General features: G+C 42.9%; 3 protein-coding genes across 5 annotated transcripts in view; 2 read left to right on the top strand and 1 right to left on the bottom strand.

The window, feature by feature from the left end:
* hip1 (huntingtin interacting protein 1) overlaps positions 1–1798 on the bottom strand; it is a 90323-nt gene extending 88525 nt beyond the window's left edge. Inside the window, exon 1 of the mRNA XM_084949929.1 lies at positions 1706–1798. The gene's annotated coding sequence lies outside the window, so the exon portion shown is untranslated. The remainder of the gene's footprint in view (positions 1–1705) is intronic.
* On the top strand, positions 1759–4090 carry bcl7bb (BAF chromatin remodeling complex subunit BCL7B b). The gene is made up of 6 exons (XM_084949931.1): positions 1759–1871; positions 2373–2448; positions 2541–2628; positions 2940–3098; positions 3193–3296; positions 3408–4090. Exons 1-6 carry the CDS (start codon positions 1759–1761, stop codon positions 3477–3479), a joined length of 612 nt encoding a protein of 203 aa, XP_084806057.1. The 3' UTR covers positions 3480–4090.
* Positions 4091–4847: 757 nt separating this feature from the next.
* baz1b (bromodomain adjacent to zinc finger domain, 1B) lies at positions 4848–21497 on the top strand. 3 transcript variants are annotated; one of them, XM_084949928.1, is made up of 22 exons: positions 4848–5643; positions 6826–6942; positions 7915–8059; positions 8228–8417; positions 8562–8683; positions 8844–9041; positions 9134–9322; positions 9422–10742; positions 10953–11108; positions 11201–11339; positions 12395–12555; positions 12787–12901; positions 13006–13104; positions 13256–13433; positions 14271–14456; positions 14645–14792; positions 15052–15189; positions 15382–15529; positions 16081–16196; positions 16885–17024; positions 17113–17219; positions 18409–21497. In XM_084949928.1, the coding sequence occupies exons 1-22, from the start codon at positions 5525–5527 to the stop codon at positions 19097–19099; spliced, it is 4923 nt and encodes a 1640-aa protein (XP_084806054.1). In that variant the 5' UTR covers positions 4848–5524; the 3' UTR covers positions 19100–21497. The 3 variants fall into 3 exon arrangements, with proteins under 3 accessions (XP_084806054.1, XP_084806053.1, XP_084806052.1); XM_084949927.1 differs by lacking the exon at positions 15052–15189 and having other exon boundaries at positions 9452–10742; XM_084949926.1 differs by lacking the exon at positions 15052–15189.
* Positions 21498–25762: the final 4265 nt, after the last annotated feature.

The following is a 25762-nucleotide window of genomic DNA, read 5'->3' as shown; positions in this document are numbered from 1 at the left end:
TTCAATGTGATGATTCTGGAAACGTACGCCACAGAAATGTTTAGTCTGAGACTAAGATACAGATTTTTCATCACTGAGATTATTTTTTCTAGGCAGCATCCAGTTTATTGTAACTCTCTCAGTCACTGATCTGATGTTAACTGAAAAAAAGGTTCATTCTTACTAAAAAGATGATAGTGTTAACAGACTTGCATAAATAAATAAAATATTCACATTACTTGACAATATTGTCACAATGTTTCTAGTTTCATTCTTGGTAGAGTGAAAACAAGTTGCTTAAAGAGAAGCTGGGCCTGCCTCTGCTCCTTTACTATCTGCAGATGACAAGCAAAGCAAACAAAGGATAATTTCCTGTCAGTGATTCCTTCCTATCTCAGCAATAAATCAACACACTGACAACCTTTGCTCTGTGCCCCCTGAGGGCCGGGAGGAGCAGGTTTGCTAATGCCTGACTCAAAGCTGCCCTCTGTTGATTACACGTGGGAACAAGTACATACAAAGACGCTAATTCAGTTCACAAAAATCAATACAAAAGCAAAGAAAAGAGCTTTATGCACTATAAACGTAATTATTTACTGCAGTGGATCCAAGATGTTCTGAGAGGATTTTATTTGCTTTGTTTTTAATTTGTATTGTTAACACAGTTTGTACAAATCTAATGAGCTTAAAAGTCAATATGTGAACTTTAAACTCTCTTAGACAAGCTTTCTTATAATTTCTCTAAGTGGTTTTCCAGAATAGTTCTCCAGGCTTCTTGAAGGACATTCAAAGCTCTTATTTGGATGTTGGCTGACTTTTGTTCCATCCTCTCTAACAATGATCCCACACTCCTTCAGTAATGTTGAGATCCGGGCTCTGGGGAGGCCAATCCATGACTCATAGCATTCCGCGGTGTGATTTTCTATACAGGCATGCTTTTTCTTTGTTGGCTGTGAGTTTGGGCTCATTGTCATGCTGAAATAGGTAACCTTTGCCAATCAGATGTTTTCCAGGTGCTATGTATGGTGGATCAAAATCAGACAATGGTTTTGATACTTCTCCCTGTTTCCCCTCATAGCAACCACCCTTCCACTGAGACCATGTCTGATGAGGCTCCAGCGAATATTAGATCCTAGGTGGTGGCTTCCACTTCTCCAGTTTCCTCCATTTTTTTAAGTACACAGTTTGGACCTAATAGCTGATTCCCAACGAGCTTGAAAGATCTTCAGAAAGGTTGGAGAGCTATTCCTAAAGACCACTGGTAAAAATTGACAAGAAAGTCTGGCTGCTTGAAAGCAAAATATAAAGAAATAAGGGGTGGTTCAAGACTTTTGCACAGCAGTGTAGTTTTGAGTAGAGCTGCTAACAACTCACTTTAAAGGTGACAGGGGCTCTGCACAGGGGGACAACCCCACAACATGTTGGGTTTATTTTTTATTTTTTTTAGGAGAATGCCTTTTTTAATGTGAAAACAAAATCCCCACGTCTCACTTTACAGCCTTCAAAGCTGTCATTAAGTACAGCATTTGAATAAACTGTACATTAAATAGAAACCCCCACTATAGTCAGAAGGGATGGATAATGGACAAAAAGGACGAATAAAATCAAACGTGCCCAGCCTGTCTTTACAGTACATTATATATATATAGTGTGAACATAAGGTGTCAGAATGAAGCTGACAAAAAAGGGAGAAAAAAAATGTGACGAATGAATCTCGCGAGATTACCAGTGTAACGGAGGACTGGGGCTTGGTCTTGAAGTTTTCAGATGCATCTGTAGATGAATCATAACAGCATCAAGATGTCGGGACGATCGGGCCGCGCTGAGACGCGAAGTCGGGCTAAAGACGACATCAAAAAGGTGCTAGCGGCCATCGAGAAAGTGCGCAAATGGTACGTAAGCGATCCGCGGGGGGACAATATGGAGGGAAAGGTATTAGTAGACCGAAGCCCGATATCTGCTGCGTCGCACAACAAACTTCAGTCGGAAAAGTTAGATGATTGACGGAGACGCCGACCAACCCGTGCCCCAGTTTGACAGAGGGGGCGGGGCTAGCTGAGTTTTTCCGCCGAGAGCTGTCAATATGGCTTCAGCCTGACATGCGGCGCGCGGCTAATTCCGGCTCGCTGTCCCGTTAGTCTAATTACAGTGTAATTCATAAACACCCGCGGACGTTTCCCCGGGGGTTTTAACCCTCTCCTGCACTGTGAGCGATGCCTGTTAGTGGGCACATTGTGATATTTGTGCAGCTGTCCATTGTGTGCTGTTGGAGAGAGAAAACGTGAGCGTGTATGCTGCATGTCATGTTAGAGACTGAGGCTGTAGACCAGGTGAAAGCGGAAGACGTTTGCTGAGCTCCTGTCTCAATGTACTCAAACTAATCACATCCCCAGGGAGAAGAAATGGGTGACAGTTGGTGACACGTCTTTACGTATATTCAAGTGGGTGCCAGTGACGGAAACAAAGCAGGTGTGGGCCTTTTGTCATGTGTAGCTTATTTTTTTAATAACCTTATTTTGCTCACATTTCTTGAAACTGACAAATTGCACTTCAATTGTCAGATATATCGCACCAAATCCACCGGTGGAGAAGTTAGAGGCTTGAAAGATGTGGTCCTGGAAAACACCAACTCTCTACTGGATTTTACTGGTATGTTTGAAGGCTTTTAAAAATAATTTTTAAAAGGTTTGCTGACTTGTTTTGTACTTAATGCTGTCTAAATTAAAACAACAATCTAAAAGAAATTAGTAACAGTACTGTTCTAAAGGTGGTCATACCAAATATTCAGTTGCAGTTTCATGTATGTTTGCATATGTCACAGTAATTCACTGGACCTATTGCTCATTTCATAAAGAAATGAGAGGTTGGTCGAGACTAATGCACAGTAATATATATATCAAAAATGCCGTAAAAGGGCTGTAACCTCATGTTCCGTGCCTTTCCCTTCCTCTCTGCGCCAGATGAAAACAGCAACCAGAGCTTCCTGTCGGACGTTTACCAGCCTAAAATGGATAACAGCAGCAGCACCTCCAGCTCGCAGCAGGTCAGCCCTCCTCATGCCTCCAGCCTGCGAGCTGAAGACTCCCAGCCTCCAATGCTCGGCCAGGAGAGCGTGGATGGTATGTGGATAATACGCACTGCATCACATTTGTTGTGACGGTGCGAAAGCTTCGATAATCAGTATATAATCTTGCTGCCTCCTTTATGATGCAGAGCCAGTTCACTCAGGACAGGAGGGCACAGATGAGCCACCCACTCTCATCAAGGAGGACCTTCTATCATCAGGAACTGTCAGACGGAGCACCCCAGACACCCAGGTTCACTGCGTTAAAAAATGAGCTCAAAGAAGACCAAAAAGCATGTTCCTTTGTTAAATCATTCCTAAAATTATTGCAGTCTAATTAAATGTGTTTCTTTTCATTGAACAGGAGGAACTGGATGAATCAGGAGCGCCTCCCTTAAAGAAGATTTGCACAGGAGAGAACGCTGTTCTGAGATAGCTTATTTATGATCGTTTTGTCAAAATGCACACAAAACACGTCCTCAGTTGTTGTGAGATTAGCAAAGCTTTGACAATTATTCTGGATCTCTTCATATATTTACGCAAATATTGCTTATTTTAAATTCAGCTTTTAAGAAAATGTGTATTAACTGCAAAATCTTCTATTTTCCCCCTACTTTAATTGATATTTGAAGTCATGCTGTGTTTCATTTTTCATCTTGAAAAGGAGGGGGGGGGGGGGGGGGGGAGCATTTTGAACTGTATTTCGCAGGCTTTGTGTATTTTCATGCAGTTGCTGTAAATGTCTGATTTTCCTGGCAGCTGCAGCTGAAATGATGCATGTTTCCATATGCTGTTGCTTTATTCTGAAGGTTTATTGGCAATTTTGAAAAGGTGTTATTTGTGAAGCTTTATGCAAATTGCTGTTTTTAGATGTGCCATTGTGTATTAAATACAGTGCCCTCCTTTAAAAAAAAGAAGCTTCTTTTGGCTTATCACATGCAAGAATATGATTTTTTTATATATATATATTGCTCTATAATATTATTTGCCCATGTTTATAACTGAACACATTTTGTAAATCATAATAAATGCGACTGTTCATTTTAACTTACTGAAGTATGGTTTGGAGACGGTGGCTCTAACAAAATACATTTTAACAAAAGGTGGCAGAGCAGAAGATGCTCAGATTGTCGCTGGGGGTGAACAGCGTGGACAGGCTGAGCATTTTAGAGTCAAAGTTAGAAAGTCAGTTTGGAAATGCAGAGAAGACAGTAAATAAACTGAATAATGTATGTTTAACATGGAGCAGCCAGGCAGGAGGAAAAGAGGAAGAGCACAGAGTACGTTTTGCGTAATTAAGGAGGGCATGCAGAGGGGCTGGCTTCACAGAGCAGTATGCTAGAGATCGGGTGAGATGGCGGGAGATGATTAACTGTGGCGACCCCTAGAGGAAGCAGCTGAAGACGAAGAAGATCCTGCAAAGTTAGGATTTATTCTCCATGAGGATTCCCAGTAGTGGGTAACCTATTGTTTAATCAGCATATTCAAAATGGAGTCCAGACAATGGTTTTAAAAATTAATTCGATAACTGAACAAGACAGCTCCTCGTTAGATATCGACAAAACCCATGTTCAGTCTATTGAAATATGATTTAACAGTGCTGATTTGAACGGTTTATATAATTTTTATTGTCATCAGCTGACCCTATTGCCTCATGTATATTATATGAGGGCGTGGTTTATCGGAAAAGGCTGGGAATAGACAGGACAATTCAACCACTGAGAAACCTGCAGGCAAATTTGACGATGGCGCTTCAGCGAGACAGCCAGTGAAAGCGAAGAGGGGGCGGGACATGCGCGCGACGCTGCTTGCTACCGGGGAAACAGAGTTCTGAGGATATGAGGCACAGTGCCGGTGGACTGAAAACTCCCGCCATTTCGACAGGGAATTAACCTCCTCTTAGCTGTTTCAGGTTACTTTCTCGCAACGCTTGCTCACGCTGTTACCTGACGCCAAGGAGCTTCAGAGCATGCAGCGAGTACAGTTTAAAAGGGAGCAGGCCTAATTTGCGAACACTTGCTCGGGACTGTACAGCCGCCAGACCTGCTGTTGACTGACGGTTGCCGCGAGTTTCATTTTGGTGCGGTTCGCATCCTTTCACGTTCACCCGAAGGTGCTGAACTTTAACAACTGAGTCCGGGGACACGTTTGCCAGCGTGTTTTCTACCTAAGGTGCAGCGTAAAAAAATAGCCTGACACCACTTCCAGAAGAGCAAAGGATGGTGCGATGAGTCCGGCGGCGAGAAGCGGCGCACTGTTATTGTTTTGCAACGAGATAACCCAGCCTGCTAGCTAGAAAGCTAGCTGCTACACGCTGAGAGCCGGGCCTGCCGGCGGTAACGTGAGACGTGCTATCTGTCGGCTCTGACATTTTTAATACTGGGATACATGCAAAGGACATACCATTGTGTACTATTGCGCTAGTCTGTTGCTAGAAAATCTGTTTTTACTTTCGGCACTTGTGCCATCTCTGGATTTGAAATGGCACCGCTTTTGGGCCGGAAACCGTACCCGCTGGCTAAGCCGCTAGCCGAGCCACCAGGCCCGGGAGAGGAGGTCTACATCATCGAGCACACCAAGGAGGCCTTCAGGAACAAAGAGTATCCTTTAACATGATGCTGGTTATCAGTCTCGACTTATCGAGCCAGTCGATAGACTGGATAGCGGGCTTTGTCTTGGTTAGCTGAACTGATGTGCTCATAGTCACGAGTAGAATGCTATAAAGCTGGCTAAAGCAAGGAATTTGACGTTACCTGACATTTCTCCCCCGTTAAGTGTTTCCCCGCATGTACACAGTTTACTCTGGGTTGACAGGCTGGCTAGCTAACACTCCGCTGTTTCTGGTAATTAAATAATTTTACCTATTAGTTAGCTTTTTACCTAACCGAACTAAATATATGACTGTAAATAGCACGTCATTGTAGAGAAGGGCGAAAAGGAGTCTTTCACTTTCATGTTTTACGGTTCTGCTGGCAATGCTAACAGGGTGAGCTAGCCAGTTGCTAACGTTAGGTATCCCATTATGTCACAATAGCCCAGACTGACGCCGCTCCCCGGCTCGTAATGTGTTAGCTGGTAATGCTAGCACAGAAGCCTCCCAGAGTCCGTTTTGCTTTAACTTACTTTCGTATTTTGGGATGACTGAAAGGTGTTCAGTGACTTATGACAGCATTTTGTTGTTAGCTTGGTTTCTTCTGTTGTCACAATTGGAGAACTTTACCACGTCGTTAAAACGTTCACATGAACGCTTTAAGCTCTTAAAGGTCCACGACTGTCAGCAAGGTTATGAAACCTGCTGTGGCACGCGTAGCTAGTGTTAAGTGTCCATAATATGCTGATATGGATAATCGATTATGATATTTGACTTTATGCGGGTGTCTAAACTCTATTATCCATTTTTATTGTCTTAATAAAGCTTTGTGAACCACTACGCTGTCAAACAGTCCCATCTATGGGAATTTGACTTGGTATGTTGTTAGAGTACCCATGGAAATGTAGTATACTCCATTACACAGCGTCCAACTGATCTTTCTGACTTTCTCTGAAATCATTATTCATTCCCGTCCCTAACCCTCTCCTTGTCTTGTTAGGACAGGGCTATTCACAGATGATTTGTTTTGAAATGTGTTTATGCTGGGTATCTCTTGACCTCTCATTATGCTCAGTGATGTTAAATGTCATGATGGAATTTTATTGACTTGCATCTTGCTTGTTGTGCGTAAACAAAACCCTAAATAGGAAAACATTTGGATGATGTAACTTCCTTGACCGAATGTACACAGAGAGTACGAGGCCCGCCTACAGAGATATAATGAACGCATTTGGACATGCAAGAGCACTGGAAGCAGTCAGCTCACTCACAAAGAGGCATGGGAGGAGGAACAAGAAGTCACCGAACTGTTAGTATTACATCCACAGTGTTGCACATGCACATTCATTATTCCATGTTAACTTGTGAAAGCTCTGTTGGTCTACTATGCTGATTTCAGACCAAACAGAGTATGCACTTTTAATAAAGGCTGTTGAGTGAGTGAAAATGCATAGATTCAATTCTTTAGGTCCTGCCCTTTGTATTCAGATGTCCAGTAAAACCTGATTTGCATAAATCTCTTATTGTAAAAACCACACCTACTTATGTGGAAGGACTGTGCAAGAAATACAGAGTGGTCACTTAACAGAAGTTCATGGTATCAACAAAGAAGGGAACCATACAACCCCAGTGAAGGTCACAAGGCTTACTGCTTTGCTATGATTGGATAAATCTTATGCTCCTCCTCTCAGTCTATTTAGAGGGCGAGTGACTCAGTCATCCTTGAATCTGCAAGGGCCTGAGTTCCTTTATCCTGATCTGCAAATGGAAAAACCTATGGAAAATAATAAAATGGTTTAACTCATCTCTTTCAGTCCACTTGACTTGAAATATGTATTGACATATGGGATCACTATGTCCTTTTAGCAAGGGAGAGAACAAAAAAATAAATATGGCCCAAAGAGATGTCACAGCAGAGACTGGGAAGAGCAGTGCTCAGCTGCCCAGAGCTGAAGTAAGTCGGGATCATGAGCTGTACAGTATTTATGCTCTAATTATGTCAGCCAAGAGAAACTACTCCCCCTACTGGCAACCCTCGGCAAACGATCCATCCATCTATTTTCTTCTGCTTATTACAGTTCAGGGTCACGGTATATCTATCACAGGTTGACATACCTGTTTCTGCACTGCAGATCTAAGCAAAGTAAAACAAATCATGTGATGATGAACTCTGTGTTAGCATCACAACCCCTGTGAACAGAGAACGATGGAGCTGCAAGACAGTGTCACATTTGTTACCTTTTTATAAACTAACCATTGATCACATTGTGTGTGTGTGCAGGCTTCAAGAGGAGTATCCAAAGTGGTTTGAGAAACCAGTCCTTGAGATGGTTCACCACAACACAGTGTCTTTAGACAAACTGGTTGAGATGGCTTGGGTGGAAATCCTCACCAAATATGCTGTGGGTGAAGAGTGCGACTTCCTGGTCAGTTTGACAGCTTACTCTTATTACATTTCTAAACTTGTCTGTAATGTCAATCTTATGATATTGTCAGTATTTTTTTTTTTGTAACCTGATAATTTACTGCATTAAAAGTTATAGTGTGTGTGTAAAATTTCTCATATAATGTCAAATCTTACATCTTGGATTCAGGTGGGGAAGGAGAAAAGTTTGCGAGTGACAGTGGTAAAGATCCACCCCTTGGAAAACACAGAGGGTGAGTCCGGGGAAAAGAAACTTGAAGGTGCTTGTGACTCTCCATCCAGCGACAAGGAGAACGCAAGCCAGGAAAACCAGAGGAAGGAGCCTCCTCCCCGAGAGGAGAACAGGAGGGAGAGTCTGAGTGAGTGCCAATCAGTTTTAAGAGGCGAAATCTTGCATTGTGGATAAAATTAAGAACATGTTGTAAATGCTGCTTGGGTAAGCAGGTTAAAATTGTTTATTTATACAGTATTTGTTCAATATATGATGTTTGGCTTCCTTTTAGGTGACAGAGCACGACGTTCTCCGAGGAAACTACCCACTGCCATGAAAGAAGAGAGGAAGAAATGGGCAATGCCTAAATTCCTTCCTCATAAGTATGATGTAAAGCTCATCAATGAGGACAAGGTTTGTTTTGTTTTATTACATCATCACTCAAGAAATGGTGTGTGGAGTGTGTTCTATTTTTAGAGTATAAAAGGTTATACGTAAGGTTCATATACTTGTGGACAATAGACTTGGTGATTTTAAGAAAAACTGGACTCTAAATTTCCAACATGTGTCATAGGTGATCTGTGACGTCCCAGCGGACAGTCTTTATAGAACAGAGCGTCCTCCAACCAAGGAGATCATGCGCTACTTCATCAGACACTATGCTCTAAGGCTGGGCATGGGAGAAAGTGCTCCCTGGGTGGTTGAAGATGAACTGGTGAAAAAATTTAACCTGCCCAGCAAATTCAACGACTTTCTTCTCGATCCACACAAGGTAAGTTTAGTTATTTCATTTTGCTGCTCATTATTTAAATCAGTTTTTAAGTGTTGCATGTTCTTGACTCACCTTCCTGCGTACATCTCAAGTTCTTGGCAGAGAATCCCTCCACGAAGCGCAAGAGCTTGTCATCTCCAGAGGGTAAACCTAACAAGAAGCTCAAGACTGCTGACACTCCAGGAGAAGATTCGGGCAATGAGAAGGAGGAAAAGAAGAAGAAAAAGAAGAAAGATGCTTTAGGCATGCCCCTTAGTCCCACCATCTGGGGCCACATGCAGGTTAGTCAGCTTGTGTGTACATGGTGAAATGTCATTTAATTTATGAGGTATCCCTCAAACGTCACTGTTATGTTTAATGGTTCCTTGGTTGTATTTCAGAAAATAAAAATGAATGGTTCTCCACTCAAGGTAAAGAACTCAGGAACCCCTAAGAAAGGAGAAGGTAAAGGCTCCACTCCCTCCACTCCAAAATCTGGCAAAAAGTCAGGGGACAAAAAAGAAGGAAAGAAAACTGGAAAGAGTGGTGAGAAGAAACTCAATGTTCTCAAAGCATCCAAAAAGGACGGTAAAGCTGGTGCTAAGGGGCCAAAGATGAAGCAGATGACTCTACTGCATCTGGCTAAGAGCGGTGCTGCAGGAAGCCCAAAGAAGAGAGCTCGTAGTTCTGGCATTGGTACACCGAAACTTGGGAAGCCACTACACCCTATGGCTCTCCACCTCCTTCGTTACTACAAGGAGAACAAGGGTAAAGAGGATAAGAAGAACTCCCTTTCATCCCTTATCTCCAAAGCTGCCAAGACCTTGTCCCCAGATGATCGTAGTCGCCTGCCAGAGGAACTCAAGGAGCTAGTGCAGAAACGCTGGGAGCTTCTGGAGCAGAAGAAGCGATGGGCAGCCATGAGTGAAGAGGAAAGGAAGGAAGAGATGAAGAAGAGGCGTGAGGAACTCAAAGAGAAGTTAAGAGAAAAGGCCAAGGAGAGACGAGAGAAGGAGATGCTGGTCCGCCGTGAACAGTCGCGCCGATACGAAGATCAGGAGATCGAAGGTGGCAAGCCTCTGCCTGCATTCAAGCTTGTGGACATGCCTGAGGGGTTGCCCAACACATTGTTTGGGAATGTGGCCATGGTTGTGGACTTCCTTCACTGTTACTCAGGGCTGCTGATGCCAAATGACCAGTATCCCATCACAGCAGCGGCTCTGATGGAAGCGCTGGCTGGGGAACGGTCTGGCTTCCTTTATCTAAACCGTGTGCTGGTGGTGCTGCTCCAAACATTACTGCAGGATGAGCTGGCTGAGGGCTACAGTGAGCTCGACATGCCCTTATCTGAGATTCCTCTGACTATGCACTCAGCTTCCGAGCTGGCACGGTTGTGCCTGCGACCATGTGACGCTCACGGTGAGGAGAGCGGCCAGGGCTCAGAAGACTCTGGGGCCATGGGTGGATATGACGATGTGGTGACCAGCGAGTTCCTGGATAAACTCGAGACAACCGAGGTGTTTGAGCTGAGCCCCGAGGAGAAAGTCACCCTGTTAGTGGCGCTGTGCCACCGGATCCTGATGACGTACTCTGTGGAAGACCATGTTGATGCAATGCAGCAGCGGTCAGCTGAGCTGTGGAAGGAGCGTTTGGCAATACTGAAAGAGGCCAATGACCGCAAGAGGGCCGAGAAGAAGAGGCGGAAGGAGATGGAGAACAAAGGTAGGAGGGATCATCAGTTTTACCAGTCTCGATATATTGCTGTGAATCAAATGTGTACTTTACACACAGTTTCTAAACTGTTCATCTACATTTTACCCTAAGAATTGTCAGAGAAAGTAGATGCCTTTCAAGTCTAGTGTGTATTTGAAGTCTCGCACAACACATGTGTCTGTTTGTATTAACATATTTGTGTTTTCCATGCGGTTAAAGGTGAGAAGAAAAAAGAAGGGTCTTCTAAAAAGGAGGTCAAGAAGGAAGTAAAGGTTGAGCCAGAACCAGAGGACATGATCAGCTCAGTGAAGAGCCGGCGACTAATGGCCATGCAGGCTAAGAAGGAGAAGGAGGAGATGGACAGACAGAACAAAGGTACAGTTTTTAAGCAAGATTGATACTAATTATAACTTTGATTCATTACGTAGTATGCTTTATTTATTTTTGGTTACTATTATTCCTTTTAGAACGCATGGAGAAGGAGGCTGAAGAGGAGCGGATGCGTAAACAGAGGGCGGCTGCAGAGAGGGCTTTTCAGGATGGAATAACCAAAGCGAGACAAGTGATGCGCAGGACTCCTCTAGGTACCGACAGAAATCACAACAGGTTGGTACTTAACACGAGGAATTAACTCAGTGAGCCAAAACATCATGTCTGCTCACAGATGAAATCGTCTGGACCAGATGTACCAGTCATTAATTTAATTGAAACTGTTTACAGGTAAAGTGCTGTGTCCTAAATGTCATGCAGCTGTTTGCCCTAGATGGCGCTGCAAGCCTGACATCATTGAAGACAAATCAGATAATCTAAGCCTGATCTTTTTTTCTTTTTTTCTTTTTTATTTAAAGCATATTATTGTTAGTTATTTTGAAGGTGAAAGAATGAGTCGCAGATACAAACAATGGAAATGAGACTTTGAAGGACAGATGGGCTCTGCCTTAGTGATAGAGTGAGGAGCCATTTGGGAGCGACTCAGAGTAGAACTATAACTCTGCCACATTGAACTGAGCCAGCAGAGGTGGTTGCTTCCTTGGTGTGGTGTTCTGGGCGTGTCCTGCCAGGACAAAGACCCTGGTAGACTGAAAACATGCTGTAGAGATTGCATCTCTTGTTTGTCCCGGGAACGCCTCGGTATTCTCGGTTTATGCCCAGTTAAGCTGAGGGAGGTGGCTGGGGACAGAAGTCTGGAAGAAATTGATGGATGACTGATTGTTTTATGATTTTTATATTTAAATTTTTATAGCGCGGGTTGTATTTGTAAACGAATGTGCTGTGCACTATGAATGATTCAAAATGTGCCACACTATTCAGTCGCAATTGATTCATTTTTCAGAGGTTAATTCGGCATTTAAAGTACTAATAATTATTGTTTTCAAATTTTTAGGGAGCTTCTGACGTTGTTCATTAAACTGGTCTCAAATGTGACTTTATCTGATTGCTTCTCAGTGTTAGAATAGTGGATTAGTCAGGTTAGGGAATAAGAATTTAGTCCCCAGGAACATCCCTAGTCAGGGATGTATTGTAAATGTCAAAAATTAATGGGTATCACAAAATTTCTGGACATTTTAGCTGTTTCTTAGTCTTTCAAAATTAAAAGACTAACGACGTATTTACCAGAAGCACTTTGGTAAATTGTAACCATATGTGATGTTTTTGTGCAGATTCTGGCTTTTCTCTGATGTGGTTCCTGGTCTGTACATCGAGAAAGGCTGGGTGCACGAAAGCATAGACTACAGCTTTACCCCTCCACCAGAGGAAAAACCAGCTGAGCCTGAGGTAGAAGAGGAGGACGGTGAGGCAGCCCCTGCTCCTGATTCACAAGGTGAGCAAAAATACATTCTCTTGAAAAATGTTTGTTTTTCTTTAGATCTAATAATGCAAATATTTTTATTAACTGATATAGAATTTTTTTTCCTTCCAGTTGTTTCTGTCTGGTTTTGTTTGCTCTGTGTGCAGGCTTGTTTGCACATAATTGGTAGTTAATGTGTTTTTGAGAAACAAATTTCCACACATGGCTTTATCTCGAGACACTAAATTATTATTTATGTTGCAGGAACTGAAAAAGATGATGGCAGTGTAGACGGTGCTGTTAGTGAGGGAGCCCAGCAGGGTGCAGCACCAGATGTTTGTATAGAAACTACTGTTCCCAAACAGGGACAGAACCTTTGGTAGGTGTCTATGTCTGTCTTTATTTTCCTTTTTTACTTTCATTTGATGCATTTTATCCTTTTTGTTTAATTGATCTTCTCCTCATTTTCACTTCTGATTTCAGGTTCATATGTGACAGTTCAGCTGAGCTGGAGGAACTGGTGGAGAGTCTTCATCCTCAGGGGGTCAGAGAGAGTGAACTAAAGTCAAATATACAAAGCAGGTGAATGCAGTATTATAAGAGATTGTTTTAACCCACATAAAACTATCCAGTCTGCAGAGTTCAGGTTTTTTTCTTTTTTTGTCTGTAGTTCATGTCTATGATTTTTATGGTGGCAGTGGTGATAATGTCAAATACCCTCTCACTGTGTCAGGTATCAGGAAATACTCCACTCCATCCATTTGACCCGGAAAGCCAGGCTCGGCCTCAGGACCTGTGACGGCTATGCAGAGCTACTCAAATATCTGCGTAGCGACATCCAGGAAGTAGCCTCACGCCTGCAGAAGGGCGGCCTTGGGTACCTGGACGATAACGTGGACATTGAGGATAAGGTGAATAATCAGACAGTTTGAAAATGAGACTCTTCCCAGTCTATAGTGAAAATCTGTGTTTAAATTCTACTAAAAGGGCACAGCATGTAGTCAGAGTGTTTGTTCAGGCTATCAGGCAATGGGCATGGGACATAGTGGTTGATTAGACAGATAACTAGTGCAAGAAAACAGGTGTTTTGAAATCATGTTCAGTGTGGAAGGCATATATGGTAGAACCAAGTACACAGTTAGGCTCTGAAATGTTTAGTTTAAGTATTAAAAGCCACGGTGTAAACAAATGTGGGGTCAGAACAGCCCACTGATTGGCTTTCCAGGGTGTAAGAAATGCTTGGTCATTTTTAATTACTCAAATTTTTCAATAAAATTCACTGCCAACCCTGGTGTGGCGATGCCAGTGTGGGCCTACAGCACAAAAGTGTAAATGTCCTTCTAAAAACACAAATTATTTCAATCATAAAGATGTAAAATACTGTTTTTAGTTTAGTTACAAAAACTCTGCATATGAAGATTTTGGGACTCACTGCAGGTTGGAAACCTGATATTGTTGAAATTATGCTTATTTTTCTTAAAACGCATCAGGCTGTCCTTAACCTTTTTTCTAAATGGATTACTTGTAATACAGAGGAGCTGATTTAACAAGAAATATTACTTTCTGTATGCTTTGTAAATTTTAAGGGAGTATGATCTCCATGAAACATTTGTACTTAGATGTTTAACTGGTCTAGAGAGATGCTCTTTCCTCATGAAGCACCCATCGGGGAAGTTTTGTGACTTTACTGGACATGCCGTCTGTGTTTTGAATTGAAATTCTCTGTCTGCTTCATCCTCTTGTCACAGTTGAAAGACATGGAGAGCCTGAAAGACTTCGGCGAGTGCATCATCACCATTCAGGCCTGTGTAATCAAAAAGTTCCTGCAGGGGTTCATGGCTCCTAAGCAGAAGAAGAAGAAGAAGCAAGCAGGAGAGGAAAGCAGCAAGGCTGAAGAGGTGGATGAGGAGAAGCGGTTGGCAGAAGAGGCCAGGGTAAGAGGAAAGAGATGAACTGTTAGCACTCTGATGCTAAAGCAGTATGGAGCCAAATCAGGGTCAAGTTTTATTCATTTGAAACTGAAATTCTGATTTTTGATATTTAAAACAAATAATAAAGTAAAAAATGTTGAAAAAAGCCCAAAACCAATTAATTTATTTTCAATCTTTCCTTCTCCTCACAGGTAGCAACAGCAGTGGAGAAGTGGAAGACCGCTATCCGAGAGGCCCAGACATTTTCCCGCATGCACGTGCTGCTGGGAATGTTGGACGCTTGCATAAAGTGGGACATGTCTGCTGAGAACGCTCGCTGCAAAGTCTGTCGCAGGAAAGGTTAGAAATGTTTTCCAAGGTTGCCCCGCTCTGTGTGGGAGAACGCACATCACCAGTTATTTGCAGCTGATGGGAGCATTATTGATTGCGCACAGTTCAAATTCCAGAGAGGACAACAAAAACTGCACTATTATCTAGTTTCACTCTGAATTTGCCAGATTATTATGGTGTTAATTTGCATGTAAACTTCATAAAGGTTAGATCCTGTTTGAGTGAAGCATTTTACACTTGCCAAATGATGTTCTGCCCTCCTGTCTAGTGCTCTGGGAGAACCCATCTGTGCTGAAGTTGGAGGAGTGTAGATCCAGGCAGAGCAGCAACTGCAGGGTCAAAGCACATCAGAGTAGTAGTGTCAGGCAGATCTACATACGGAGCCAACCACTCCGCAGGCCGACAGGTGAACCTGTAGTGATAAGATGACATTAGAAAACATGTAAGAGATTTGCTGAGCTGTTTATACACTGAAGGTCAGGAAAAGCAAAAGAGTTGAGGTGGAAATATGTGGGGCTGCTAAAAAAGACCCAGAATAAAACTTAAGGCTTTAAAATTAAAAAGAAAAGGCCTTATGGTTGATGCTGATCTCTTCCAGGTGATGATGAGAAACTTATACTCTGTGATGAGTGCAACAAGGCCTTCCACTTGTTCTGCCTGCGACCGGCTCTCTACCGGGTCCCCAATGGAGAGTGGCTGTGCCCAGCCTGCCAGCCGACTGTGGCCAGACGTGGCTCCCGCGTAAGGTAACTGTCCTCCACTCTTTAAATAAGCTGATCCCTAAAGAGTTCAAAACAAAAGGAGACTAAAATATAACTTAAAGTGCTGTCTAATAGCAAGCTGCGTCTTGCTCTCTGCTAACAGTAATTATGCCTTCACAGACCCTACCACTTGCATGGAGGAAAAAGATAACCAAAATGTAAATAAAGGCTAAAGGAATTCCTGGTTCCAGCTGACATGCACCTTAAATATACATCAAAGTATTCAGACAGTTAGTGACTACAGAAAGCATCTCTCCTGTGCCCCAGTCCCCTAATGCTAACCTGTCTGTACTGCGCTGAGAAACAGCTGGTTAGGACATAGTCTAACAAACACATTGTTTATTTTATTAGTTTTCTATCATGTGATCAGTAATCGCATACCCCACTGATGGTGTGGTAGCTGGATATAGTGAAAGGGGAGACCCTCTTCAGGGTGCTCCACAAACAGAGCAGCAGATCAACCAGTGTAACTGAAGCCCAGATGTGTCTGCCCTATACTTCATCAGCTGTCTTTAAAGGCGAGCTCTCCATTGCAGGAACTATAAGCAAGACTCTGATGAAGAAGACGATGAGGAGGAGTCTGAAGAGGAGGACTCTGAGGAAGAGGATGAGGACGAAGAAGAGAACGACTACAAAGCCATGGGACACAGCTGTGAGTATTTTACAGAGAAAATTAGGTAAAAAAAAAAAATTGTAACTCTTTGACCAAGTTTAAGTTCACTCCTACAGTTAAGGAGGTGGTGAGGAATACAACAGTTTGAGTTAGCATTAGCATTTTTTCCATACCTTTTTTTTTTTTTTTTTTTTTTTTTTTAATCATTGTTGTGAAGACATTAATGGTCTAGAAAGGATAATTTTAAAGGCTTTAAGACCCGAGTTTGTTTTGGAAATGGAGGATCTTTGGTGCTGAAGGTTGAGAATGAAAGGAATGCTGATGGGGAATTTCAGCCATTGTCCTCTTTGTGTCTCATTGTCTGTGTGTGATGCTGCAGCTCACAGGTCTGGACCTGGCTTTGAAGCTTTGTCACTGTGGCTTCACTCAGAGTATGTGGCAGGATGATCCCTTCTGTCAGTTCAGGCCTGTGTGTCAAGGATAATGATTTAGAAGTTTCAACAGAGAGGTGTCGGTGCACCTAAGAGCCAGTTATCTTTCTCAATTCAAGCGTGAGGCTCAGACAGGCGAACGTTCAAATCATGGTGGCCGGGGAATGTTTCGAGCCACCTCTTAAAATGCCAAGAATTGAACAGTTGGATGTGGATTGATTTCATGAGAGAAATTGCAGCGTTATACATGTTAATTTCTACTTCTGCTTCTTCTCTACGTCTTTCCTCCTCCACAGTGAGACCAAGAAAGAAAAATAAGCAGTCTTCATCACGGCAGAAAAGCTCAAAAAGTAAATCAAAGAAGTCGGCCTCTTCTAGTAATCAGAGTGGCAAGCAGAGAACAGGCCCCAACAGTCCTGCAGACATCGACGAACTGGTACGAAGTTTACAGAGAGCTTAGAACAGACCAGCTTTGTATCGTTTATGTCCTAAAATTATAGCTTTTGTGTGTGCCGTCTCTGCAGGTGCGACAGAGCTCCCAGACAGGAGTGAGCAGACAGGTGCTGGAGCTGGAGAGGTGTGAGGAAATCCTCAAGAAGCTGATGAAATATCGCTACAGCTGGCCTTTCAGGTGAGGGAAGAAGAAATGTGACACAAGTACATGTCAAACAGGAGCCACTTTGACTCCTGAACAACCTTTTCAACTATTAGCTAAACTACAGACATTATAGGGACAGAAGTGTTGGGCACACCTCTTACTCTTTGAATGTAGCTGTTTTGAGCCTGATGGCCACAGGTGTGTAAAATCAGGCACCTAGCCTGATGCTGTTTGCCTCTACAGACATTTAAGAGTGGGTTGTTCTAAAGAGCTCACTGAATGTAAGTGTGGTATTATGATAGGATGTCACCACTGCATCAAGGTGGTTTGTGAAGTTTCTTGACTCCTTGTACTTGCAGCTGTTACTGGTGTCATCTTGAGTGTTTAGGAGAAACTCAGTTGCAGACCACTGAGTTAGTAACTGCAGAGTTCAAACCTCCTCTGGCATTAACATCAGCACAAACGTTGTGTGCTGGGAGCACCTAGGTGCACTGCTCAACGTGTAGGTGGACCAGTACTTTTGTCCACATAATGTATGTATTTATGCTTCCATCAGTGTGGAAAGCATTTGTCTATGGAAACTACTTGTGCATTCAAAAACCTGTGTGCCACAGAAATATTACAAGCTTATCAGACTGAGTCACATTTTGTAAATGGTTTTCCCTCGGCAGAAACAGAGTGTGAAAACTGCAAAGCCCAGAGCCTCTTGGGCACTATTTCCTTCTAGATCGAGCGCTGACCTCTGCAAGTTATTTTATACAGAGCAATGGTGTGGGTTGTATGGCTGGTTATTAGCTGCTAATCCTAGCAGCAGTAGAGATTTGTGAGAGAGAAAGGTGTGGGGCTGAACTGCTCCTCTGACAGTTTATGATCGTAATAATAACAACTGCACTAAACATGCTGGATGGTCTTCAGGGAGCTGCTCAGATATGTTGAAGAGACAAGGTAGCTGGTGGTCACATTCACCACTCTGACTCATGTGACTCCCTTTTTCAGAAGGGATCACCACAATGGGTAGGTCTGCATGTTTGATGCTGGATCTCCCTCATGACGCAACCCCAAAGGGATTTGTGTCTCTGCCTCCAATAAATGTCTGACAGGATTTAAACGTTTATATTTAATATGCCTTATGTATGTTTCTCGACTTTTATAAAACATGAGACACATTATGGTCCCAAGTCTCCAGTCTAACACTCATCACATGCTTTAAATCCTCTTTCAGGGAGCCTGTTTCCTCTGAAGAGGCAGAGGACTACCTGGATATCATCTCTCAGCCCATGGATTATCAGACAATGCTGGGCAAGTTCAGCCAGGGCTCGTACCGCCACGCCCAGGATTTCCTGGAAGATGTAAAGCTGGTCTTCTCCAATGCCGAGGAGTACAACCAGCAGGGCAGCACCGTGCTCTCCTGTATGGTCAAGACGGAGCAGACGTTCACCGAGCTGCTCCAGAAGCTGTTGCCTGGTCTCAGCTACATCCGGCGGCGTTCCCGCAAGCGTGTCTACCAAGCTCCTGCAACATCGGAGGAGGAGGAGGAGGAAGAAGATGAGGAAGAGGAAGAAGAGCCCAAGAAGAAGATGACAAATGGAAAATCTCATGCGAGGAAAACAACCAGAAATGATCGAAGACAGAAGGATGACGACAGCGAGAGTGAGGAGGAGGAAGAGGATGATGAGGTGGATGGAGATGAGGAGGAGGAGGATGATGATTATGATGATGACGATGGCAGGAGGAGAAGTAAGAGAACCTCTGCCACCTCGGGCAGGAAGGATTACAGGGAGCAGGATAGCGACGGCGAGCGGGAAACACGAAGAACTCGTAAGCGCAGGGGCCGGGGCGACAACGAGGCAGCGAGCAGCGACGAGGACCGGTCAAACCAGCAGCGACATTCCAAGAGACAGAAACGCTCGTGAAATCCAGGGTGCTGTTTGTTTTCTGTCATCTCTCTTTGCTTTAAAAATTTCTGTCCCGCTCCTCAGAATGATGACCACGAGCGCCTCATCTCCTCCTCACACAGCCAGCGGGACCTAATCCTCAAAGGACTTTTTTTTTTTGTGTTAATAAGTCTATGCTCATATTTTGGAAAAACAAGAGAAGAAAACTGATATATATTTGTAACATGTTTAATATTGGTGATGTTTTGTTTTTCCAACCAAGAAAAATGAGACATTTGAGATAATCGAGAGGTCCTCATAGCTCTTAAGACTCTTCGATTTAAAGTCGACAACCTCACACACAAGTGTAATTTGACTTAAATGTTGTGAACTGCTTTGTGTCCTCTCCAAACGTGAGTACAGTGTAATCAGAGGGACTTGTCTTCGCACTTAGTTGAGACATGGCTTTACTGGTGTGCTTCAGGAATGAGTCCAGCTAGCTCTCTGCCCCCCCCCAAGCATCTGTGACGAGTCGCTGACTGTAACAGATCGTGTTGGTGTGTCTGAAACAATCTAGGAGTTTGCTGATAGCCGTCACTTGTAAATTGCTCTTTCTGTGAAGCATCTTGCTTACAATCTTTGGTTAATTCCATGTTCATAGATAAACACCATAGGACTTTACTAGATTTAGCATATGCATACATAAATATACATATATATATATTTTCCCTCCTAGCCCAGGTTTAAATCTTTCATTCAAAGCTGGGCTGAGACTGCAAATCAAAATTCCTTTTCAGACACAAGATTCTCAGCTTCCTCAATCTTGTTAGTGACAGCACTGAGTCAATTTTCAGGCTTCACAGAGCCCCGGGACATTTTTAGCAACCACAGACTGTTTAGAAGTTGGATGTAGCTACCGTGATGTCGACCACTGGTTTGCGAAATCCTTATTAAGAAGCCTTGAGATCTCGTGGTGAAGCCACACGTTCGCTGGCCAATTTATCAATCACAAGAAAGAAAACGCGAAATGTGTGATGTGAAGCCATTAGAAGGAAAGGAGCTTGTGTCTGAAAGGGGCTTTGTAGTCCAATCACTTCACCGGTTTAAAACAAACAAAAGCTTCATCCCAGCTTTTGGTGCCAAGATGTTATCAGGGACGGACTCTGAGTCGCCCCCTCTTTGTCGGCTTGTAGAGCTGTTCAACCTTTTCCCCCCTCTGTAGTGCCCTGCCACTTTAAAGGTACCTCAAATGATCCGTCAGTTTGCACTCCTCCTGTGTAAAGTACACTTAATATGCCAGCAGCTGCAGGACCATACTATATTTGAAATTATGTGCATAAACATTTGTAAACAGTGTTTAAAAGCAGCAGATGTGATGTTTGTTAAGACAAATGGGCATTTTTTTTTAACCTTTGATAATTTTTGCACTTTTTATTTGGTTATTTGTAAATAATAAATAGTACCCAGGAACTTGCAAGGTTTTAAAACGGGGCTCTCTTCAGAACGTGCCACGAGTTCTTTTACTTCTCGCATAGTCAACAGCAGAAATCTTTCCTTTTTACGTTTTGTGACACAGTGAGCGCTGTGGTTCAGCTCAATTAGATTAGTAGCTCAGACTTGGGGTAAAGCAGCTCTTTAAAGGTAAATCAAAGGTTTTCCAGCACATCTCCTGGTGTGGTCACCAGGTGGCGCTCTATACCTGCACTTTTATTACTCTGGTGCCAGCATTTTCCAAGTACTTCAGCGGCACTGCTGCTAGCTGTACTCTTGTACCACCTGCCTGTCACTGCAGGGAAGCTTCATAGTGCTGGGATATTTTAGCTCTTAGTGTGCAGAAGACCATGTGTAGTTATTTGGTTGCCTGCCATCAAATGTGTGTATATATTACCTGTATACTGATGTGGCAGTGGCTGGGTCGCCCTCTTTTGTCTGTACTGTGCCGTTCGCCCGTGTTATTTCTAGTGCTGTTACCATCGAAACTTTCCTGTTTTCTTTCGGCCACTGATTGTTTTTGCCCCGTATTGTTTTTGTTTAAATTCAGCTTCCCGACACGATTAACAGCTGTCAACAATGTTTGTAAAAATTGACATGTCAACAAACGAGCAAACTGCCCTTCTCAGAATGAGATCTGACTGTAAATGCTTTCTTTGTACTTGGAGCAACTGCAAAATCCTTTTACACCTCCTTTTTTATATATATTTATAGTCTCTAAAAGCTGGGTTTGGGCAAGTTCTGAGGATTCACTTGTAAAGAATTTCCAATAAAGGCTATGGATGAAGACCGTAGTTCTCCCTGTTTGATTTGTGCTGAGCTGATGAGGCTGACATCACTGCCGTCCGTCTGTAAACTTTGTGATTTTAAAAAAACAAAAAATGGGCTAGCTTTGACAAGCAAGTTATGTCTTTACTTTTTAATAAAATATCAAATCATTGTTTTACACTGGTGTTGGTTCATTTTCTCGGAACATCTGAATCTTTGTGTGGAAGACAAATGATCTGCAAACCCTGGATGTCGAAGCCAAAGCCGTCATAACAGGATAAATGGTTTCATTATTCACAGAAGGATGAGCGACTTGGACTCAAAGCGTTCCATGAAAAGGTGAAGCTGTCTGTTTGGATTCAGATGTTCTCAACATAGTCAGCTATACTAACACTTTATTAGGTACACCTATTCACCTTGTCAACCCAGATAATTAGTCAGCCAATCACATGGCAGTAATTTTGTGCTTTTAGGCATTTATATGTGGTCAAGACTGAAGTTGAAAGTGAGAATCGGGAAGATGGATGATTTAAGTGACTTTGAATGCGGCGCTAGTGTTGGTATCAGGCTGGTCTGAGTACTCGAGAAACTGCTGATCTACTGGGAACCATCTTTGCAGAGAGTGGTCTGAAAAAGAAGATGGGAGGTAAGCAGCAGTCCTCTGGGAGGACACCATTTTTGGGATGTGGTGGGACGGGAGATTCTCGTCATGGATGTGTAGCCGACAAATCTACAGCAACTGTGTGATGCTATCGTGTCTACATGGACCAGAATGAGGGCTCTGAAGGAAAAAGAGGGTCCAACCCAGCACGTGTAAGGTGTACCTAATAAAACAACTGGTGATTGTATTTATCCAACTATAAGGTGCAGCTTTACCTGATTTTTAAAAACTGCACAATAATTTCGGAATAACCTGAGAAAAGTAACCACTGGTAACCAGGTTCGCTCAGAAAAGGCTTGTACAGGTAAGCAGGCGGCAACGATGATCCCACAGAGCGTGTGATGTATGGGCCAAAGAAGAGTGCAAGGAGGACAGCAGGACCTGATGAAATATTTAGGAGTGAAGTGGTGACAGCCTGTGAGCCATCTGTAATTTGGCAACAGGTGTACAGTCTAAGATGGATCAGAGTAAAGGTCAGAGATGTGAAAAGTCACTGGAAACGTAGCACTTGATTAGTGGCAGTTCAGGCATGGTGGCAGCTGCATTCAGCTATAATAAACCTAAAGTGATCTTTCACTTTGGTATGTTTTATTGTGCTTTTTATTTACTCCCCGTATAAATATATAAAAACCTAATCAATACATGAGGACCTCTTTTTAACACTGGTTCTTTAACTGGTTCACAGCGTAATACCAAAGTCTGAATGAACTTCTAATGAACTCTGGGGCGTAGATCACTTTGATTTGAGGAGTCTCATTGTCTTCTAGATACAGCCATGATATATTAATGTTTTAGGAGTTTTGTGGATCTATCGGTTTCTGTCCAAGCTTGTGAAACGTGAGGTATTTGTCATTCCTCACACAGTCCATCCTACGCAGCGAAACGCGCATTAATCACCCAACTCTCACTCCCTTGTTGAGGTCAGAGTAGATAACGACTGCACACATTGGCATGTCCCACCAAAAACATTTTACAGGTAGCTCAGCAGGGATAAACGGTCCACAGTCCTTCATGATGACTCATTATGTAGCGACTGTGTCGGGTTCGCCCCACGTTACACATTAGGCATTGCTAGTGACACAGTTTTTGGCAATGTCAGTATGACCCACATGTTGGTCCAGACTGAAGTATCTCAACAAGTATCAATGGATTGTCATGAACATGTGCTGGACGAGTGCGTGTGGGGTAGTCTAATTTTCAAAAGTTGCAGATACATTGTTTGACATCCATATTTAACCCAATAGTTTTCACTGCATGTGATATTATTTAACCTTACATAGTCATATTGAGCTTTGTGCACTGTGCTTCCACATCATGTCTTGCTCCCCTCACCCCAACCAGTCATGGCATATGGCTGCATTCACTGAGCCAGGTACTGCTGGATGTGTCTTCCTGTTAAAAATTAGTTTTTTCTTCCCACTGTTGCCAAGTGCGTCTTCAAATTATAAAGCGACTTGAGGTGGCTGTTGTTGTGAATTGGTGCTATATAACCTGGGTTGTATCATTGGACATGATACAACCCAGGTTCAACATCACAACTGACCAATCCTTCAGTTAGCATTAGCAAATAAGTTAGCTAATACTATTAAAAACTGTCACAAGCAAACCAACATGAGTAAAATGAATTTGGCAGGAACAAGAAACCTAACTTATTATATTATTAATATTTTAAATGCTTAACAACAACAACAACAACAATACATAGCAAGTATTTATGAGAAAATACTGGCTAACTACTAGCCGAGCAATAGCAAAACGTGAAAAAGCGCAATACAAACTGGAAATTAAGACAGTTTACTTTTGAAGTAGAATTTGTTCCTCAGCACTGCAGTCCACATTTTTGAAAAGGCACAACTTTTACTTTGAAGGGGAATGTCTCTATTTCCTATTTACATCACTCTTCCTGGTTTCGCTGCAGCTCAGAGAGTACCTTTAAAATGTTTGTAGACGCTTGCATTGAGGAAGGTTTTTGCCTTGGAAATACATATTTTATACTAGTGACAGGTGGTTGCCAGGGGTCTCTGGCCCGGTTGTTCATTTCCACTTCTCTTTAGCACATAGTACTGCCTAAATTCCTGCTACATTTCAGTTCTTTTTTAAAGTTTCTGGTGCCAAACAACATGTGCCTTTCATACGGGGTCACGGCACAACATTCTCCTGTTTGAGCTGCTTTTTCCCTCTCTGCATGACGTCAGAGGAATCTTTTACTTTGAATAGTTGTGAGCATGTTGTGCTGTTTTATGACTTAATGTGTGGTGTGGAATGTGGAAAAACTTCCTTATATAATGTGGATTTGCTCTCCTTTATGTCACTGATTGAATGTGTTCGGATGTGTGAAACTCCCCTTTAGTTTCATGTTGCACATTAGGCATTGCTAGTGACACATTTATATCACACAAACACACACGGAGTTCAATAAAAGTACAAACAGCAGCAGCAGCAGCATGCCAGCAAGCAAACACTGGCCATGCGTGGACTAACCTTTGAACCCTGTGCAAACCGACTGTATCATGGGTCCATCGGCACAGCGTGTGGATGTGGACGAGCAGAGTGGAGCAACTTGCCCTGCAAATATTTACCTCAGGTCCAAGTTAGTGCAGAGGGCATGTGGCAAGAGGGGAACAAGTGTGTTTGTCGCTCTCATTCAGACAAGGAATGACTTCACTGGGGCCACATAGCAGGACAGCTGAGGGACTGGATTGTTAATGTGATACTCACCAATGTCGCAGCGAGCTTCAAGCATCTATAACAGGGGTTCCCAACTCCAGGCCTTGATGGCCGGTGTCCTGCAGGTTTTAGAGCTCACCCTGGGCCTACACACCTGAATCAAATGATTAGTTCATTACCAGGCCTCTGGAGAACGGCAAGACATGTTGAGGAGGTAATTTAGCCATTTGAATGAGCTGTGTTGGATCACGGACACATCTAAAAACTGCAGGACACCGCCCCTTGAGGCCTGGAGTTGGGACCTCGATCTATAAGAGCGGTGCAATATTAAAATATTTGTTTACTTGTCATGCTGTATTCCTTCCTTTATTTGTTCCTTATGAGCTTTTATTTCATTGTGAAACTTTAGTTTGTTCTTTTGTTTGGTTTTTCATATTGGGACCTTACGGAAACAAACAAGAGGATGCTAATAAAGATCAAAAATTCCTAAAAAAAATTCTTAGATTGCTTGAAATAGATTCAAAACAATACAGTTCTGGCACTCCTATATAATACAACGTATAATACAAATAAAATATTCACCGAAACTGGAGGAGAGGCTTGTTGGACACTCTCTTTGTCTCTTTGTCAGTTAATTGCATCAAAAAATGCTCCAAAATGCGCCAACACGGTCGAGTTCAGAAATTCATGTTAGCTGAGGTGAAGCCTGGCAGCTATTCAGTTCAGTTCAATTTCATTTATATAGCACCAGTTTGCAACAACAGCTGTTTCAACAGTGCCTTATAATGTGCATTAGACAGAGAACTCATCTAATGCACAGATGATCCCCTATGAGCAAGCACTTGGCACCAATGGGGAGAACGAGCTCCCTTTAAACAGGAAGAGACTTGCATCTAGTGTCTGTGTCAGCATCTGGCTGAGGCTTAACTCCAAGCCTTAATACTGTGTTAACAGGTGAGTTATACACAAATTCACACTTTGGACAGCCGTCACAAAAGGGGAAATAATCTAATAAACATTCTTATTTCTGCTCAAAATCTGAGTCAGCACAAGAAGCAGTGTGGCGACGAGATGAACCTTTTTCAATTTCCAGGCGAGTGATGGGTTGAACTACC

Source organism: Perissodus microlepis, chromosome 14 (genome assembly GCF_051167445.1).
Source record: "Perissodus microlepis isolate ML-2025 ecotype Zambia chromosome 14, ASM5116744v1, whole genome shotgun sequence".
NCBI classification, from domain to species: domain Eukaryota; kingdom Metazoa; phylum Chordata; class Actinopteri; order Cichliformes; family Cichlidae; genus Perissodus; species Perissodus microlepis.
Note: the sequence above shows the minus strand (reverse complement) of the source record. Positions and strands in the feature narration are given on the sequence as shown.

Coding starts and splice junctions, on each gene's coding strand:
- bcl7bb (XM_084949931.1), top strand. CDS start 1,759: ATGAATCATAACAGCATCAAGATGTCGGGACGATCGGGCCGCGCTGAG. Junction 2,629..2,939: donor CTCTCTACTGGATTTTACTG/GTATGTTTGAAG, acceptor TCTCTGCGCCAG/ATGAAAACAGCAACCAGAGC. Junction 3,099..3,192: donor CGGCCAGGAGAGCGTGGATG/GTATGTGGATAA, acceptor TTTATGATGCAG/AGCCAGTTCACTCAGGACAG.
- baz1b (XM_084949928.1), top strand. CDS start 5,525: ATGGCACCGCTTTTGGGCCGGAAACCGTACCCGCTGGCTAAGCCGCTA. Junction 10,743..10,952: donor GAAGGAGATGGAGAACAAAG/GTAGGAGGGATC, acceptor ATGCGGTTAAAG/GTGAGAAGAAAAAAGAAGGG. Junction 17,220..18,408: donor CGCTACAGCTGGCCTTTCAG/GTGAGGGAAGAA, acceptor ATCCTCTTTCAG/GGAGCCTGTTTCCTCTGAAG.